At 43.1% G+C, this 18,826-nt stretch overlaps 1 protein-coding gene across 1 annotated transcript in view; it reads right to left on the bottom strand.

The window, feature by feature from the left end:
* Window positions 1–695: 695 nt before the first annotated feature.
* Window positions 696–18,826, bottom strand: part of Ror1 (receptor tyrosine kinase like orphan receptor 1) — a 149,743-nt gene continuing 131,612 nt past the window's right edge. The window contains 3 exon segments of the mRNA XM_028870326.2: window positions 696–3,611; window positions 3,614–4,376; window positions 16,875–17,086. Coding sequence (XP_028726159.1) covers window positions 2,950–3,611; window positions 3,614–4,376; window positions 16,875–17,086 — 1,637 coding nt within the window. The 3' untranslated portion in view covers window positions 696–2,949.

Below are 18,826 nucleotides of genomic sequence, written 5' to 3'. Positions count from 1 at the left end.
CAATCCTATTTCTATTTTTTACATTCCATTATAAATACATCATTTTGATTTTAAAAGTCCAAAGCTTGTCATCTACAGGCAGATTATACTTGGTCATGAAATCATCAGGATTCTTCTTCCACCTTTGGCCACTAACAAAACGATGCCCAAACCAGGTTTCTTTTGTAGGGCTGGGGCTTGAACCTATGGCGTCATGCATGTTAGGCAAGTGCTGCATCTCTGAGCTATATTTCCAGCCCTGTGGAGTCTATTTAAAAAATTTTAAAAATATCATTTAATTGAAGTAAGGCAAAAAATAAGAATTGTGATTCCTCTTTCTAAGAAATGTTAATCATTAGAAATAATATGAAGATTTCCAAAGGCTCCTATGACAGCAATATTCAGGACATATTTTATAGTAAACATTTTAATAAACAGCAGCATAAAATAATCAGTGTTTAATATCATCTCTGGTGGTGAAATACATATGCATATATCCTCAATATAAAATAGTCTTTTGGTCATTACAAGTCCATGTTTTTCTATTTGGAATGCCCATAAGAACAAATCAAACATTGATACAGTGATTAAATGCATGCAGTGAGAATAAGGAAAGATATGGTAGTGTGAGCTATCTGAACATCGCCATTATATATTTGAGGACAATCTACATTGAGTTAAAAACAAGCAAAGGAAATAAGGAAACAGACCAGATATAAAAATGCAGATATATTTTCACTTCTGTGATACAAACCATAAACAGTTTTGTGCAGAGAAATAAAAAAAGAAACACCTGAAAATAAAATTAGCTTACAAAACATTGTCAACAGAGTGAAAGATTTTTCAGCTTGTGAAAAAAGGTACCATTTAATACAAAAGAGGCTGCATGCTGCAGCATCACAGCACTGTTTTAATAATTATAGCAAGTGGTTTTGAAATTTCGTTAGCTCACCTTAATGGCTTCAGTTATTATAAAAGGCTTAAAAATAAATGTTATAGTTCTTTGTAAAAAACTAAGTTGAATTTATTTCTTTTAACCATAATAATGACTTTCCAGAGAAGGTCTCTTACTGGCTCATGGAATGCTAATCCCCCTTTAAGGGACTCCTTGAAAACTCAGATTCACTGAGACTGTGTTTACTCAAAATAAATATCCTTGGAAAACAATTGATTGTCATATCATATACAAAATTGTGGTTTGAAGTGTCATCGTTATATAGTTGCATAGCAACAAAAGGATACAAATCTCCTCCTCTACTCAACTTCAAGAAATGTTACATAGAATCAGCTTATTCATGCCACAAAATAACTTTTAACTTATTGTCCAGTAAATCTGAATATAGCCAACTCTTTTGAGTTCACAGTACCTATAAGTTCATGTTTATTTGGGAAAACGTAGGCACATTTTGGTAGACAGATTTCCTAGATTTCTTATGCAAATTCTACCTTAAAAGGCAGAAACATCAAGGTCTTCCTAACTTTCTTATATTCCCTTCAAGAAATATTTCTTTCTATCAATGAAGTAGTTTCAGGTTTTATTTTGCATCTTATAAGTCTGTAAGTCTCTATAGCTTTAAAATAAAAGCAAGACTTGCTGATATTTTTCTTAGAATAAAGGAGTTATTTTTAATAAGATAAAAATCAAGTTTAACATTCCTTTCTATGCAAACTTGAATCCCACAAGAATTCTGAACTTGGTAAAAGGTAATTGGCAAGTAAATGCCAGGATGGGCACACTTGATGTCACCCCCTAAGGAAGGCAAGCTGGTCGGATCAAATTGCTTTTTTGCCAAGTTAAGGAATCTGGAGTTTTGCAATCTTTGAGAGAACTCAGTATATATTTTTTTTAAAAGACATACTATAATGTTTTGCAAAATAGAATAATGTAGTCTTTGGATTCCAGCTAGCTCTGTGAATAAATTGTTCAACTTCTTGGTGCTAGAATATAATCGGTGAACATCTCCAAGAAAAATGAGAAGAAAAGTGAGAGTTTAAATTTGCTGGCTACTGGCATCATCACAGGGTTTCCTCTTGCTCACAGTCTATCAACAGTCTATCCCAAGACCTTGGCCAACTTGTACACAGTCTGCCAGGCATGGATGTATGTGTGCCTGCCTCTAGCATCAGCATCAGTGGTCTAGGGACACTCCTATAGAGAGAGGCTGACCAAAGGAACAGTGCAATAACCCTGTCTCTCTCCCATGGATATTGATCCAGGCTGAGGGACCATTTTCCTGACTCTGCCTCCTTGGGGGCCCCATTCCTAAAGCAATAACCCAAATTGTAATCTACAGTCATTTCCAGCATCCGCATCTACCTTCTTTAGGGTCCGTGTAAACACATTGTGGAAAAAAGGGCCTGGAAAAGGCCTTCATGATGAGAAGAGGAGGTTCACATAAACACCCTACACCATCCCAGAGAAGCCTGACTACCGAGAGGACTTCTGTGGACATGACAAGTCTGTATGGTTCATTTCCATCCGAGATTTAAAATGTAGCCTCAAGTTCCCGCTGTGGTGCTAAACACCACTTCCATTCAAACATGCTTAGAGTCTAAGTTGAATCAAAATAGTTCCTGAACATCTGTCCTGAAGTAGAGACAGCAGGTAGACAAATGCTACAGTATATACATTTTGGGGGTAGATCAGCCATGGTGACCAAAGGCAAATACACGGAGCACCATTTGACTTTCTTTTTTGGTTTACTATGTAATTACAATGTTCTGTTTCTCTTCATTGGTTTTCAGCACTTGAAACCAACACCGTATCACACACCATGATGGAGTGAAAATCCCACAATGCATTATTTTTTCCTGGCTAGTGTCTTTCCAGTAAGACACAGTTAAACTTCACAGAAGACACTGGTTGCAATGTCTGCTAAATGAGAACCTTCAATAAAAACATTTGAATATAAATCTTTTCTGCCACTTTTTAGTTTGTCCGGTAGAGAGTATTTACAAAAGTCACCCATTTTATACTTCTGCAGAAATCATAGATTCGGTATGCCCATGAATATTGGAGTCTCCAAGCAAAGATGGTTGCTTTGAATCTATTTTGTAGGGTTTTTGAGATTTGTTGCCAAAAACAGTGATACCCATTCCACCGGGGTGATTTGGAATTGACATGTGCGGTAGCAAAGGAACGTTTGCTTCCTGATTGGATCCTGATGAGGGCAAGCTGGCCACATGGCCAGTGCTGGTCGACCCACTGGCGCTGCTTGGAGACCGACTCTTGGGAGGTGGGCAGTGCTGAATCACCCTGGGAGGCCCTGCAGGCTGGTAGTGGGCCGCCGGAAAGGCTGCATATCCCGGAGGTATTGGGTATCCATTGATGGGGATGAAGCGCTGGTTCTGAGGTATCGCTGGGCCAATGAAACCAGCAATCTGGCCCTGTGGTGTAATTCCCTGGCCCGGGAACATGTAATTGGGAAACCGGGGGTTGCTGAGGTTACTCACAGGGCTGGCACTGAGGGAGGTGGTCTGCGTGGTGGCATTTCCACCTGAGGGAGTGGTAGAGCTGGTGTGACTTGAGAGGCCCTCCCAGGATCGAAGCCGGACATGGATGTCTTTAAAGCGTGGTCTCCTGGAAGGAATCTCATTCCAGCACTCGGTCATGAGACTGTACATTCGCGGGGGCAGTCTTCAGAACATGGTAACAGCTGTCGCTTCCGCACCATCTCGATCACTTCCTGATTGCTAAACCCATAATATGGCTGGAGTCCAAAGCTGAAAATCTCCCACAACACAACCCCAAAAGACCAGATATCGGAATCAGAGGAGAATTTGCCATACATGATGGCCTCCGGAGGCATCCAGCGAATGGGTAGGGAAGACTTACTCTGCACCCTGTAGTAATCGGCAGAGTAAATTTCTCTGGAAAGCCCAAGGTCCGAAATCTTTACATGCAGTTGCTCTCCAATTAAAATATTGCGAGCTGCAAGGTCCTTGTGCACGAAGAAGTGACTAGACAAGTATTCCATGCCAGCTGCAATCTGAATTGCGATGTGCAAGAAATCTCCATGGTCTAGACTAGATTTTACTGTCCCGTCTTCGTCGCTGCTACAGCCGACATCTGAATGCGGGGATCGCATGATGAGGAACTCATGGAGATCTCCCTGGTTCATATACTCAAAGAGCATACACACAGGTTGTTCCTGGGTGACGGCACCGAGGAGGCATACAATATTGGGGTGGTGTAATTCTGCCATGAGAGAAGCTTCCTGTTGAAATTCTGTCCACTGCTGGGGGTTGTTATAGTCTTTCAAGGTCTTGATAGCCACCAACTGTGCATGGTCCATGCCTGGGAGGTAGAGATGGCCCTTGTAGATTTTTCCAAAGGTACATTCACCCAGTTCTTCCATGAAACGCACAGCAGAAAGAGGCAGCTCCTTAGCCTTGCTCTGTAAGAAAGGGAAAGTATGGGTTAAATCTTTCTTCAAGCCAGACATCTTGGCATTGAAAGGAAAGGTGGGGCATACATCAAAGGTAAATAGGAGAGATACTTGTGCTGAATGTAATGGTAAAGGGACTTATAATTCCCTGCAGACCGTGGTTATTTATATAGTTCTACCCGTTATAGTACTGAAATGACTCAAGGATTGCCCTAGAGGAGACTGATTGTAATAACTTTTAAAGAAGCTGGGTGTGGTGGCAGATGCATGTAATCCTAGCATTGTGGAGTCAGAGGGAGGAAGATGGAGGCTATCTTAGGCTACCCAGTGAGTTCCTATCTTAGAGAGAACAAAATCCCCCAAGATCATACAAACAAGTAAACAGAAAAGGGAGACAAACAAACAAACAAACAAACAACAACAACAACAAGGCAGAGCTGGCATGGAGGCATATGCCTGCAATCCTAGCACTCAGAAAACAGAGGCCGAAATGTCAGGAGTTTGAGGCAAGCCTGAGCCAAAACCCAGTCTCAACAAGAGCTGAAGATAGTTCAAGGCTTAAAAGAGTGCCTTCATAGCCGGGCGGGTGGCACACTCCTTTAATCCAGCACTCAGAGCAGAGGCAGGCAGATCTGCGTGAGTTCAAGGCACCTGGCTACAGAGTGAGATCCAGGACAGCAAAGCTACACAGAGATCCTTCTCCCCACCCCACCCAGATCCTTCACGTGCAAGCTCTGTTTAATCTAGCATAAAAAATGTTGTGTGTGTGTTCTACTAATAGATATGTGTTGTGGAAGATAAGGAGCTTTTTATGTGCAGGCATGGGATGGAATTTAATTTCTACTGCTTTTAGTTCATAAAAAGCAGAGAAGCTAGTGCCATACATAAGAGGAACAATAGGCAGGTGGTGGTGGCACATGCCTTTAGTCCTAGCACTCAGGGAGGCAGAGGCAGGTGGATCTCTGTGAGTTCCGAGGAAGCCTGGTCTACAGAGCGAGTTCCAGGAAAGGCTCTAAAGCTACATAGTGAAACCCTATCTCGAAAAACCAAAAAAAAAAATAAAAAAATAAAAAGAAAAATAAGAGAGAGAGAGAGAGAAATGAACCTGTCCATATTTCCTTGTATATGCATAAGAAAATTTAGAAAGCAAGGAAAGGAATCTCAGAACAGCAGTGGCTAGGAGGGAGTACAGAAGTGGGAATTAGAAGGAGAGGGGTGGGGGTAGAGATGCTTCATCTCAGCTTTTTTATTCATTAAACATTTTAGGATTAGGTTAAAAAAATTAACTAACAGTCATTACATTTAAAACCATATGTTAGTCTTTCCACCTGACTAATCAGGAATTTCTTTTCTGCCATTAGAGGTCTCTCTACTGTTCTGCGTACATGGTCTAGATCAGTGTTCTCAATCTCCCTAACGCTGCTTTAATACAGTCGTTCATGTTGTGGTGACCCCCAACCAAAAAATTATTTTCATCACTACTTCATTACTGCAATTTTGCTACTGTTATGAATCATAATGTTAATATCTGTGTTTTTCCAATGGTTTTAGGCAGCCCTTGTGAAAAGGTCATTTGACCCCCAAGGTGGTCATAGCCTGCAGGTTGAGAACCATTGATATAATAGGTAGAAAGTAATTGTAATATTGCTACTGAGCTGTGTCTCAGTTCCTAAGACCATCAGAAATATGTGCTTTTCTATGGTCTCCACTCACAGGTTGAGAATCATTGGTCTAGATTGATTGTTTTCTGCCTTTTGGTTCTGGCGATTGAATCCAGGGCCTCATGCATGCTCCGCACACACTCTACCAGTGGACTCCATCCTCAACCCCTAGGGTATGATTCTTGTGGGATCTGATGGACTTCCTTTGGGTGAGAAGGTGTGAAAATGAGAAACATAATGAATTAAGGTGTTTTATTTTTCATAGCATGGGAATGAACTTACTTTTTCTGGTAAGAGTAACCCAAAATGAATCCCTCCTGCATGACATTAAAATAAGAATTCCCATGATAACTGATGGTAATTAAACCTAAAGGAATTCAATGGATGCCCTGGCCTTTTAAACAGTATAGTAGGTGTTAGTTGCTTTTTCACCTGAACAGGAGTTCCGGGTTTTGATGCTAGAGAAGGGTAAGGGACTGAGCACTAAAGTCTCTCTTGGGAAAATGAGAAGTAGGAAATAAACCAATGGCCTACCAGACTGAGAATAAGGACTTAAACCCGATGCTCTCCTACACCAAGTTAACCCTTGGCAGAAAGGTGTAGTTCAAATCACTAAGTTTTGAATCAAAGCGAATCTGAGTTTAAATCTTGGATCTGCTGTTTGCTACTAATACTAGTTCATTCCTGAATAGCACGCAACAAATATTGACCGACAGCACAGGCCTGTGAGGTGGGTCCTGTGTGGTCACTGTTAGCCTTGAGTTTCTTCACTTCAAGTGGATTAAATTTTGTGAATGACTTAGATCTGCATCCAGCCTCAATTAGTCTTACAGAGTACTTTCAATTCCCTTTATTTTTTTTAAAAAATGTGTTTTAAGTTTCTTTTCTAAGACTTTCTCTGGTTTGGTATAGTTGTTTAGTGTCTTTCAAAAGTGTTTTTCAAATTGATGTAGAATTCATTTGGATCCCGAGGGCAGGTCAGAAGTTGAGCTGCTGGCAGACTGCTCCTCTTTCTGGGATGTGTGGGTGGAGGTAGAGATCAAGTGGGAAAGAGACAAGAACAGGCCAGATTTGGGGGTACAGGAGGAGAAGAGGTGAGCAGGACCTTGGCAAGGGCTTGGCCTATGGCCCCAGTCTTTGGAAGTGCCCCTCCCTCCACTGAGTTAACAAATTCCTTCTCTCACATCCACCTTAGCAAGAACTCCTTTCGACACTTTACAGGCAGAGGAGGAGGAAAGAGAAAGGAGAGAGAATGTTCAGGAAAGCTATTCTGAGGCTCTGGCCAGTCAGGCCAGTCACATCAATGGCTCTGGAGGCTGAGCAGGGCTCTGAGACTTGCCTGAATTGGAAGTAGGGAATGATGGTGGTGTATTCTAAGGTGTTATAAATAGTTCTTTCTTTCTATTCAGGCACACAAAAGGCTGCATTTTGACCCAATTGCATCTTGTCATTTCTCATCAGCACTGATAAATTAGACAGCGTGGAGCTAAGTGTGTCTTCTCTGACTTATCTAAGGAGGGAAAGGTTTACGAGAGTCACCCTAATCCACATTTGAGCGTCTGCTATGGGAATGAGTAGGGAAACACCTAAAACGGTGGAGTTCAGAAACGCTTTCCTTTAGAACACCTGTGTAGCGAGCCAGCCTAAAAAACGCCCAGAAACCCATTCTCCAAGCTTAGTTTCAGGGGAGCTATTTACACAGTGATTTGCATTAAAAAATGCTCAAGTTACTTAGTACAAATGAGTCTTAACTACAGACTCATTTTCAAATTTTACATAAATCCTTAACTAGTTAAAAAATCATAAAACCCCTTAAAAGAAGCCGTCAGTAGACTGCTCGGAGATGGCAGGAAATTAGCTGTATTGTTAAGGAACAGATGGTTTACATTATACAAACCCTTTAGGCTAAACTTGTTTAGGTCTGGCATATTGTAAATTATATTTTAGTAATGAAAGTGAAATGACCTCTGCTTGACCCCAAGTGGGGTTTGTCTGTTTGAACCAAGGCAGTGGAAACTACGAAAGAAAATGAAGTCAGAAAGTTCTGGCAGCTCAATTTTGGCTCATTTCAAGTTAAGGGGTTATAAATCTGTTTAGTTTTTGTTTGACAAGTATTTGTCATACAGGGATGTACAAAATGTAAAGAAGTGTAAAATACACACGAGGCACGGTGCCAAAGTAAACCAAGTACAAAGGCAGCCTGGGAAGAGCAGGGTCCCGGCCCTATCTCTCCATCACTCCCTCCATTAGTTGAATGACAAGATGGGCTGCGTTTATTATAGGCTGTAAGGCAATTAAGTACCTTAAAACCGAAGCAGGCTTTCAGTTTAAATGTTAACATTTTTCCTTCTCAAAGTAAACACACATCTGCCTCAGTTCAGCTTTAAAAATTATATCATTTTTGGTGGGGGAGGGGAAAATTTGATGCAGAAGTCAATGTATTGGCCAGGGTCGGATAGGGTTTCTTCCCCCCAGTCATTTGGGAGAACCACTGGGCTAGAGTGCAGATGAGCTCATGCAGAAGGGAAAGAACGTGTAAGTTCGAGACCTATATGTGTTTGTTCCAGGTCTGGTCAAGACCCAGATCCTGAGGCTAAGATGATGGTGGTGGCCTTTGACTGAGGGATGAACAGTAAGTAGGGATGTTCCTTTTCCTATCTCTTAATGTGTTGTATGGAAGTGATGAGCCATGGACAGAGCTTTAGAACAGTTTTTAGTACAGAGATGAGCACCGATGGGTAACAAGAGCCATCTCAGTGACTTTATTTTTCTACTTTGGGGAAGTTTCACCTCAGGTGAGAGTACATTTGAAATGAGGCCTCAGGCAGGAGAGTGGTAGGCTTGCTGACTTTTGCTCCTTTTACATAGGTGACTAGATCATCCCAGGAAGTGAGGTGAGATTCTGTGTGGCCCTGGCCATTTACAGTGCAAAGCTCCCGATAAGACTTTCCTCTTCTCTGCATGGGAGGGCGCTACAGTGTAGTGTGGGAGGGGAAGAGAGCCTAGAGCTAGAGTGGGAAGGAGGCTCCAACAGCAGGTACTAATGGAAGACTGCTGAAGTTTATATCCACAAGGTCACCTTGAAGCTTCCCCCTGCAGCCCCTGCCTTCCCTGTCACTCAAAGCAAAGTCACTTCCCATGTTCTGGTGGCCAGGCCAAATGTGACCCTGTGGTGTTGGTTTTAAAAGCAGATTGTACTCTGAACACAAGCATTTACAAGGGCAGAGAAGGTTCCACATCACGACACTTGAGACAGGCCCTGGTCCTACCAAAAATGAGAGGTGTAGTTTTGGTAGTGGGATGTAGAAAGAGGGCATTGCCGGGTCAGCCATCTGGGTCCCCTGCTTCATTTGTGAAGAGTAATCACAGGGTAGCTGAAGAAGCTGGTGGAACAATTCTGATCCATAAGTGCTTAAAAAGATGCTTCGGGAATGCCAGGGGGAAGAAAAGAACTAGTTACCAACCAGTGAACAGCTCCCAGCTCATGTTCTGTGCTGTACTGTATTAATATGTCCTGAGGTGTTAGTGAGAGTCAAGGTTGTTGAGATAGCTCAGCTACACCTTCAATGTAGAGCCACTTACTTAGGATATATCTTAATGGCTGGTTTCATCTGCCACACAACTACTCTAATCTATATTAATATACTGAGTCATGTGATAACATAGATACTAATACTGTAGAATAGCCAGAGTTTACATACTGACTTGCATGTGAGAAGAAACACAGTTTCTGCATTAATGTCATAAAGCCTTTAACAGCCACATATTTGAATCCTTGTCTTGTGCTAAACATTAAATGCATAAAATGGCTCTGTGTGTGTGTGTGTGTGTGTGTGTGTGTGTGTGTGTGTGTGTGTGTTTTCCTCATTGGCTAGTAGAGGCTCAGTTCATACTTCAGAAGCCCTTTACCAGGAGCTCCACCATACTTCCTTGTCTTTCTGTGATAAGCACTTTTTCCAAAACTCAATCCAATCCTTATCATCATCCTGAGTTTCATCCTGTGATTTCTCCGTTTCATGAATGAAGATAGTAAGGCTTTCAGCAGTTATCTAGTTGCTCTACTTAAGCAACTAGAGAAGCACAACCCTTAAATGGTGGAGCCAAGATTTAAATCTAGGTAAGTCTGACCCCCAAGTTTGAGTACTTCTCTGGAAAGGGCTGTGGAGTTTTCTCTTGACCCTTAGGGGGCTCTCCATCTTAAAACCATAGTGACTATTGGCAGGTGAATGGGATGTCCAAAGCTGAAGAATGTTCTGGTCTCTGAGCTTGCCCTTACACATTGACATTCTGTTGGATACTGGGTAAGTGAACAGAACCTGGGAGTGGCACCCTTGGCTGAAATAAACATGGGCCTGGGAAAGTATTTAAATGGGGGTGCCTTGGTGGGTGGACTGTGCTTGCCTCCAGGGCCCACCTTCCTTTTCTGTATATTTCATTGGTTCTTAGGTAAACAGCGTTAGGTTTGTGAAACAATTGACCCCACTCATAAAACAGAGATGGCTACATTCTAAAGGCTTAGCAGCCAGCCTTTGGATGGTTATGGATCTTTTCAGAGACCACAGCTAAACTAAGAGGCTTCTGTCTCATGCAGTCAAATTCTAGAGGGAGGTTCAACCCAGACCTTTCTCATTTGATCAGAGATCAGCCGTACCTCTCTGAAAGGGATTTAACTTTAGAAGTGTTCATTTTCTTCATAGTGTAACTGTTTGATAGTGTGAAGATTAGATTGGTTCTGTGCAGTTTCTTTATAATGTCCATGGGTACATTTCTTTTCTGCTCAGAAATGCAACAGAACAGATGTCTGTAATTTTTTAAAGTTGGTGTGTGTGTGTGTGTGTGTGTGTGTGTGTACATATGAGTGTAGGTACCTGTGTAGTTCAGAAGAGGGTGTATCCCTGGGATTGGAGTTAAAGGAAGTTATGAGCTGCCTAATGTAGGTGCTAGGAACTGAACTCCTGTCTTCTGCAAGAGAGTACATGCTCCTAACTACCAAGCCATCTTTCCAGCCCCTAATGTCACTAATTTTGATAACAGATTGATTACTCTGTGGTCCTATGGGCTCATGTGTTTCAGCAAACATGAAAATTCAGGCAGTGGACTAAAAGCAAGTCTTTGGTCCCATACAGAACTGGTCGGAGGCTTGGCTTTGTTTCCTGCTGCCTGTGGGACTTTGGAAGAATATTCATCTCAAGCTTTAAATTTTTCACCCCAAACTTAGACTCAAGCGAGACTTTCCTTCCCCAGGAAGTTTTGCAAAGTCTGTGGTGATACACGCCAGTGATGCAGTGTATCAGTCAGTCCACTCACGACCCCATTAACGAGGCTCATTCCCCAGAAGCAGTTTTGGAACAGGGGCTCTCCAGCTGAGATAAGGGAGTGGGTGCCCTCAAAGCTGTCACGGTCATACCCTCTCCATCCCTAATGCATTTTATCCTGGAACCGAGGCAGGGATTTACGCCATCAGGATGGGCACCAGCAGTACCACAGCTGTCTAGAGTTAGGTCTACGTCTCAGCTCTGATTCCCTTGCTTGTCTCCTCCAAGTTGTGCTGGGGGCTGCTGAGTCCTGTTATTTTCCTCTAAACAAACACACACTGCCCCTATTCAGAGCATCTGGCTTCAGAAAGGTTTGTAGTTATCAGCGGAACCAAAATAATAGGAATTTCTTGCTATTTCTACCTGCAAGGTGCCAGACACACTACCTCAAAGCATCAAACACATCCTTCTTAAGTACTTCCCAGGTGAGAAAATAAAGGTTCAGAGAAGTGTTAAGTAAGTGGTTTGTTTAAGATCTCATGCCAGTAGATAATGGAGCCAAGCTCTGTAATCCAATCTTTCTACCTCTAAATCCTGCCTCTTTGAAGACGATCAGACTACCTTCTAGCAATACACTGGGAGAAAAATGTGGCTAGAACAGTTAGGCTCAGACCTTGGGGACTCTGGGGTACCAGCATGGACTTTATAGCTTGAGATTGGTCCTTCCGAGTTGGTGAGTCATTTTACCCGGGGGAGCTCAGGCCCACCGGAGAATGGAATGAGACAAAATAGAGAAGAGCTGTTTCCCTCCAGGGAAGTGAAGAAGCAGTAGCAAAGGAGAGGAGGAGACAGGAGGAAAGCCCATGGGAAAAGGATCTCGAGATGGTGATTAGGACAGTCGGATGCTTTGGAGACATAAAGAGGTTGGGGACCTGGAGAGGGCCACTGCATTAAATTGCACTGTCCATGAGCCCCAGGAGCCCATGTCAATAGGGTGGTAAGCTCAGGAGCTTTGGGAGACTAAGTGGGAAAGGCTTGTCTTAAAAAACAAACAAATAAACAAAACATTGTGTATGGGGGTATTTTGCCTGCATGTATGTCTGTGCACCACAGACATGCCTGGTGCCCATGGAAGCTGGAAAAGGACATCAGATGCCCTGGACCTGGAGTTACCAATGGTTGTGAGCTGCCTTATGGGTGCTGGGAATTGAAGCCAGCTCCACCGGAAGAGCAGCCAGTACTCTTAAGGACTGAATCATCTCTCCAGCCTCTGAGTGGGAAAGTTATTGAGGACCAAGTGATGTGATACCTGGGAAGGACAGGTGTTCAAAAAGGGCAGTCAGACCATAGCAGGGCTTGGCAGACCTGGGAAAGGGATGGTACACATACAAGCATTCATAGACAAGGATGGACACACACACACACACACACACACACACACACACACACACACACACACATTTCAGTACGTTCAGCCACCACCCTGGCTGAAGAGGAAAGACAGACGTAAGTGTAGCCTAGACGTTAAAAAAGAGAGCCGCTGGCAAGCCATGAGGGTGGACTCATCCATCCAAAGCTACCATCTTCAGAATGCCGGGCAGCTCTTTCCACCAGTCAGGAGCTGTATGTAGGAGTTTGACCTTGTAGCTCCTTGGACTGTGACCTGTCTAGGCCTGCCCTGCTTTTCTTGAACCAATTCTCAACACCCCCCCTCCCCCACTTCTTAACCTCTTCCCCTGCCTGCTAACCGTCAGTCAGGTGGGTGAGGAGATAGGAGGCTGAATGTCCTCTGTCCCTGCTGAGGGACCTATTTCACAGACTGTCACACATGAGATGCGATGGTCTGTTTTTGAGAACTGGGAGGGTTTGGGGAGGTCGAGGAAGGGACAAGAGGCAGAGGGAAGGGAAGTGAGTTTCCAGGTCCCTCATTTTCTATAGTCCTACAGCAAACCAAAGCACCCAAAGAAAGAGAACAACCGAAAAAACTTTAAAATTCACAATGCAGTACAGAAAAGACTTGTTTAGTTTGGGTACCACTGGAAAACTCTTTAAAAAATTAAGTAGCTTAAAATATTTTGCTGAAATTTAAAAAAAAAAAAAAAAAAAGGATAACAAACAACTAACATAGCCCTTCCCCCAGACAGTCTACTCCTTTTTCTGGAGGGCTGAGAAACTGGTGAGGGGCTACTTGGCTTCTTAGGTGGCTCTGAGCCATGAGAGGGTGTCACGGGGAGAAAGGTCCACCTCCTATCTGGTCACCCCTCTGCTAAGCCACCTCTGGTGAACTGGGGCCCATCAGGAGCCGTTTTTTTTTTTTTGCAGCATCTCACCCTACTGCTGCGGGGCCCAGGCCCACCTTACAGCCAGCCTCTGTTGAGGCTGCTTACTGTCTTGGGCGGGGGGAGGGGAGGGGTCGGTGTCTAATCTCCCGGAGAAGCCTCTCTTTAATCCAAACACTAAGGGGGAATGTTAGCAGTTCCACCAGTGAGAAAAGATGGAAACAGAAAGATTCCACCCTGAAAGGCACATTCAGTTGGATAAATACGGAACGTGGGGGTCTCTGGTTTTTTTAATAGGACAAGGAAAAATTTGAAGAAGGCCAGGGCAGGCCAGCGTCAACCCCTCAGTCCCTTTTCATTCCCGGCTCCAAAAGGCCCGGTTTGCATCTCAGAGTGGGTTTGATCTTGGGCCTTTCCCCTTTCTTTCTTATTTGTGTCTCTTCCTTTTAGATTTTATAGGCACATGCAATATTTATGCGGCAGTGACCTTTCAAAGAAGTCTTAGAGATTGACTGTTTACATTTAGAAATGTTCTTGAAGGTCTACAAAGCCCTTTGTGCTTCTTTCAGGAAAGGCACTTGGTAAGAACCAAAGCAAACAACTGGGTAACTCAGAGCCGACTCCCTAAGGAGAGTGGGGGAGGGGTAGCATTTGTTTTGCAGTTTCTTTCCCCCTCCCCCAACCCAGTACTTGAGCCAGCCCGACTTCCTGGCTTGATCCAGAAGAGCTTGTGAGCCATTTGTGGCTAAATTCCAAGTCCTGTATTGGAGAAATCTCCACACTGGGAACTTTTGGGAGGAATATGTCAAAAATTGGAAACAATGAAAACAATGTCTGCCCCATCCAGTCTCGTGCCAATACCTCTTACATTTGTCTCTTTGATCATGGAAGGTGGAGAAGGGTTATTACTTTGGCCAAATTTGACATGTTCCTCCCGGGGCTGGGGCACATCACTCAGTTTGTGACTGTAATCCTGGCCACATCAAGCTTTCTGAGAAGCCAAGGGTGCCTCTGGCTCCCCAGCAAAGATTGTCCCAGTGGATCCACCAGCTGCTTACTAATCCTTTTTCCCACTTTCGTGTGTGAATTACTTTGTAAAAACTTTATGAGCTGGTGAGACCAAAGGTTTTATTGAGAACCAGAAAATCTTCTACTCATATTTTATTGCCATGGATTATTAAGCCTTTGATATTGACTATGACTATTTATCTGTTTTTTTTTTTTTTTCCTTCCCAGGGGAGTCTAGGTTGCCCTACTTCTACAACAGCATACTAGCATCTACTTTGTATAATACCTATTAAGATCAAAGGTGGCCGGGTGGTGGTGGCACACGCCTTTAATCCCAGCACTCAGGAGGCAGAGGCAGGCGAATCTCTGTGAGTTCGAGGCCAGCCTGGTCTACCAAGTGAGTTCCAGGAAAGGCGCAAAACTACACAGAGGAACCCTGTCTCGAAAAACAAAACAAAAAACAAAAAATCAAATGTGATCATGGAAATAAAAGCTCCTGTCTTGGTATTCTATATGAATCAGTATGTACTAACATTCTCTGTTTATGCCGCAGAGTTCTCTGAATTCTTTATTTGAAAAACTGTTAATTCAAAGATCTCTGCCTGTTAGTGATCGTGTATTACAAGCAATCCTCCACTAAGAATGGAATTAAGGTAATGAGCAAGGCTAAGCTAATCTCTATCTCTATATCTATCTATCTATCTATCTATCTATCTATCTATCTATCTATCCATATATTTTTTTTTTCCTGAGTGGAAGTCACCATTCCATGGATCCCAGCACAGTAGTCAGGACTGATTCCCTAGGACAGTGGCTACTGCATGCTGTGTCCATTGCTACTAACTCAATGACACAGAAACGACAGGGAAAGAAACTTCCAGAACAATGGCTGTTGTACAGGAATCTTGAAGGCATAGTATATGTAAACGTCCCCCAAAGCCCACTGACTCTGAGAATGTGCACCAATACCAGCCCCTTTTCTCTCCTTTACCCTTGTAGTAGTATGAAGTAGGAAGAATTGAGTGTGGCATAACATTAAATACGATAATGCATTCAAACAAGCTAGCCAGAAGCTGGGATTTCAAAAGCATGGAGCCTCTCTTCTCATCATCCCCAATCTATCTGACATGAGCTCACCTCTAGGATGTGCATTATTATTATTTTAAGTGGTAGAAATTCACACTTAACTAGTGAGCACTGGTTTGGCTTAAGAAACAATATTTGAAAGTAAATTTTTGGCATTTAAAGAACCTGAAAATTTCACCCACAAATATGACTTTGTAACTGCAAATGTGTTTTGAAGACTTTAAAACAAAAGTCTAAAACATTAAGTGAAATAAAATAATATGAGGTGTGATAGTCTCCATAATTCCATTCTACTTAATAAGCAAGGAGATGAGTTAGAGTCTGAAGACATTGTTTTTCCTAAAATTCTTATTATGAAGGTCAAGAGAATAATACATAGGGAGGAGTCAAACAGATTTGTTGCATGCATAGTCTCCTAGATCGGAACAAGATTAAAAGGCAAGCATTTGGGAGCAAGAATTTTGAGCTGTTGGAATGAGTCTCTGCAGACTGAGATGCTGCAGTTCCTGAGAGGGAGAGCTTGGGGAGCACAGTGCTGGATCTAGAATAGTAGCTGCATTCAGAGCAAGGCCAGTGACCCTGGGATCCTCACCACGACCTTAAGCAACCCCCATGTTGAAAGACTGTAGGAAAAGCGACAAGAAAAGGGCTTGATTGGCAGAGAGGGAGAAGGCTCAGGTGGACTACCGTAGAGTAGCTTCAAAGAGTGCCAGGAAGAAAACCTTTCTATTAAAAGGAACAACAACAACAACAACAAAAGTAACAAAAAGCACATGACATATAATTTACCATTAGTCATTCAAAATTATATAGTCTAGTATAACAGATTCCTATGTTTACATCATGTGCCATAAAACAGGCAAGTTGGTAGACAACGTTAGATCTTTTTTCTCTCACTTTGGTTAAAAGAGCACGGAATTCCCTTCTTTGAATTTGAAAACCAGTTCACACTCTGAGCCCTGTGGGCCTGGCAGAGAGAGCTGTTCTGGCCCGACCGACCGCTCCAGTGCAAGGCTGTGGTCTGGCTTGCCCCAGGCTGGGGCAGATACAGCTGCTGAAAGGAAGCTTGAGCTGCTCCTGGCCAAGACCGAGGAGTTACAGGGTTAGTTTGGTTTGTTTGTTTCTCTGTGTTTGCTGAACTCTGCCTGTGTCTCCTCCCGTGTCAAGTGGGAGGGTCGCAGTGGTTTGCTCTCCCCTGAACGGCGTCGTTCATCCTACCTTGGGCTTGTATGCATTCAGCATGGACATCTCTACATTCTGTCCTCTAACGGGCTTTGGTTGCCTCTGGACGGGTGGTGATGACGACTTCTGGTTATTGCGGCAGACGCAGATGAAGAAGAAGAGGAAGGCGATGGCCAGCGGAATGGCCACACTTGGCACCAGAATGTACAGGATTTCCATTTTATTCTTCTCTTTGGAATCTTTGGAATCTGGGTACAGAAAAAAAAAAAGGGGGGGGGCAAGAGTTAAACTTGTTAAAACAAAAATGTCTACTATTACATTGCAAAGTATAACGATTTATTCTATACACACAAATTCACAGAGGGAAAAAAAGAATTCAATACTTATTACGATTTGTTTCTATCAAAACCTCGACATAGTTTATTGAAGTTTAAAAGTTGAAAGTTCAAATGTTTGAAAACCACAGAGGGACATTATGAAGGTTTAGGATGTGTGAGGGAACCTATGACGTTGCCCCTCTCCAGCAGCAGACCTGCATTTCCCTCACACCTTAAAAGTTAAGTGACATGTGAACAGACTGTGTACATTGAAGCCTTAATGCAGACCACAGGGCTCTTCGCCACTGGCGGTCAGCCCAGGTCAACCGCCACAGCATGGTGCTCCTGAGTTCCAAGATGCCTCAGCCTTGGGCGTTAGGGGCATGCAGGGCCAGGCCCGAACCTTCCAGGATCAACACCACTGTGGAATCCTGGTCCTGGTTTCAGAAGGCACTGCCTTAGGAATGTGGGGGCCGGTAGGCAGGCTGAGTTCAGTGTCTGGTAAGCTGTGCAATGCAAGCCAATCATTCAGCAATCTGGCCTCACTTTCTCTCATCCAGAAGGGAAGTAAATGTTCTAGAGGGTGTCTACAAGTCCTTCCAACACAGAAGCGCTGTATAACTTGACACTTTTTGAAACCCCAGAATTTGTCTTGAATGGTTTCATATGAACCCAGTAATTGTGAGTGCTAACACTTTGAAGTATAGTTTTGAAATTTTATCCTTCCATTTTACCATCTCTAGGCAAGGAATATAATATGTATAGAAGGATATGAGGTATGCTTTTCCTTTTATTAATTTGAGCCTGACCAGTAAAGCCAAAAGCTTTGGGCATATGTCATCATCAATGAATTATTTGTCTGGTAAAATAAACACATGAATTACGGGATGGTAATTAGAGGGGTCATGAAAATGGCATACCCTGACCACCAAGATCAGCTGTCTTTCTTCAACAAAACCCAAAGTGTGAACATTCTGAGTGACACAAAATTCAGAGATGCTTATTTACTCTACAGAAGAATCAACACGCTTCCATCCGGCTCTCCTTCCACTCCTTCAGTGGGTCAACAATTGTGAGCCACTGTGGGCCAAGATCTGTTCTAGGAACTGGAGTGTAGAAGGAATTGCTGCATGCCCCGTTTTTAGGAATCTCACAGTCTTAGAAGGGAATGGAGAAGCTGTTATTACAATATTCTGTAATGCTGAGGCACAGCTCTCAATAGAATGACAATGCGACCCGGAGGGAGTCCCTTTAAATGAGGAGGTCCCTCGGCAGGTGTAAGTGAAAATAGTCTTTACTTTCCCACCTTCTTTGAGATGCTTTCTTTAGGTGAGATGCTGCAGTACTCAGCCATACTTTGCCGTCTTCTCAAACACATTCAGTATGTAACCGTAAGAAGGAACCCCTAAAACTGGATGTTGAGAACAACACTCTGTGTGTTGACGCTCCCAAGGGCTTGGGGGAAGGGTTTACATTTGCTTACTGAGCTCAATGAAAAAAAAAAGCATTTTTACTATTTATTTTTCTACTGGCACAAAGTTATGCTTGCTATCACTATTACTACTGGATACTTTTCAAAATGAACTCACTTTATGGTGACAACCCCAACTCCAGGGGAAAAGCAACATGCATATCCCTATTTTTATAATGAATCTGAAGGCCAGGGTAGCT

The sequence above is a fragment of the Peromyscus leucopus genome, chromosome 2, assembly GCF_004664715.2.
Source record: "Peromyscus leucopus breed LL Stock chromosome 2, UCI_PerLeu_2.1, whole genome shotgun sequence".
Lineage (NCBI taxonomy): Eukaryota > Metazoa > Chordata > Mammalia > Rodentia > Cricetidae > Peromyscus > Peromyscus leucopus.
This window is presented reverse-complemented; position numbering and strand designations above follow the sequence as displayed.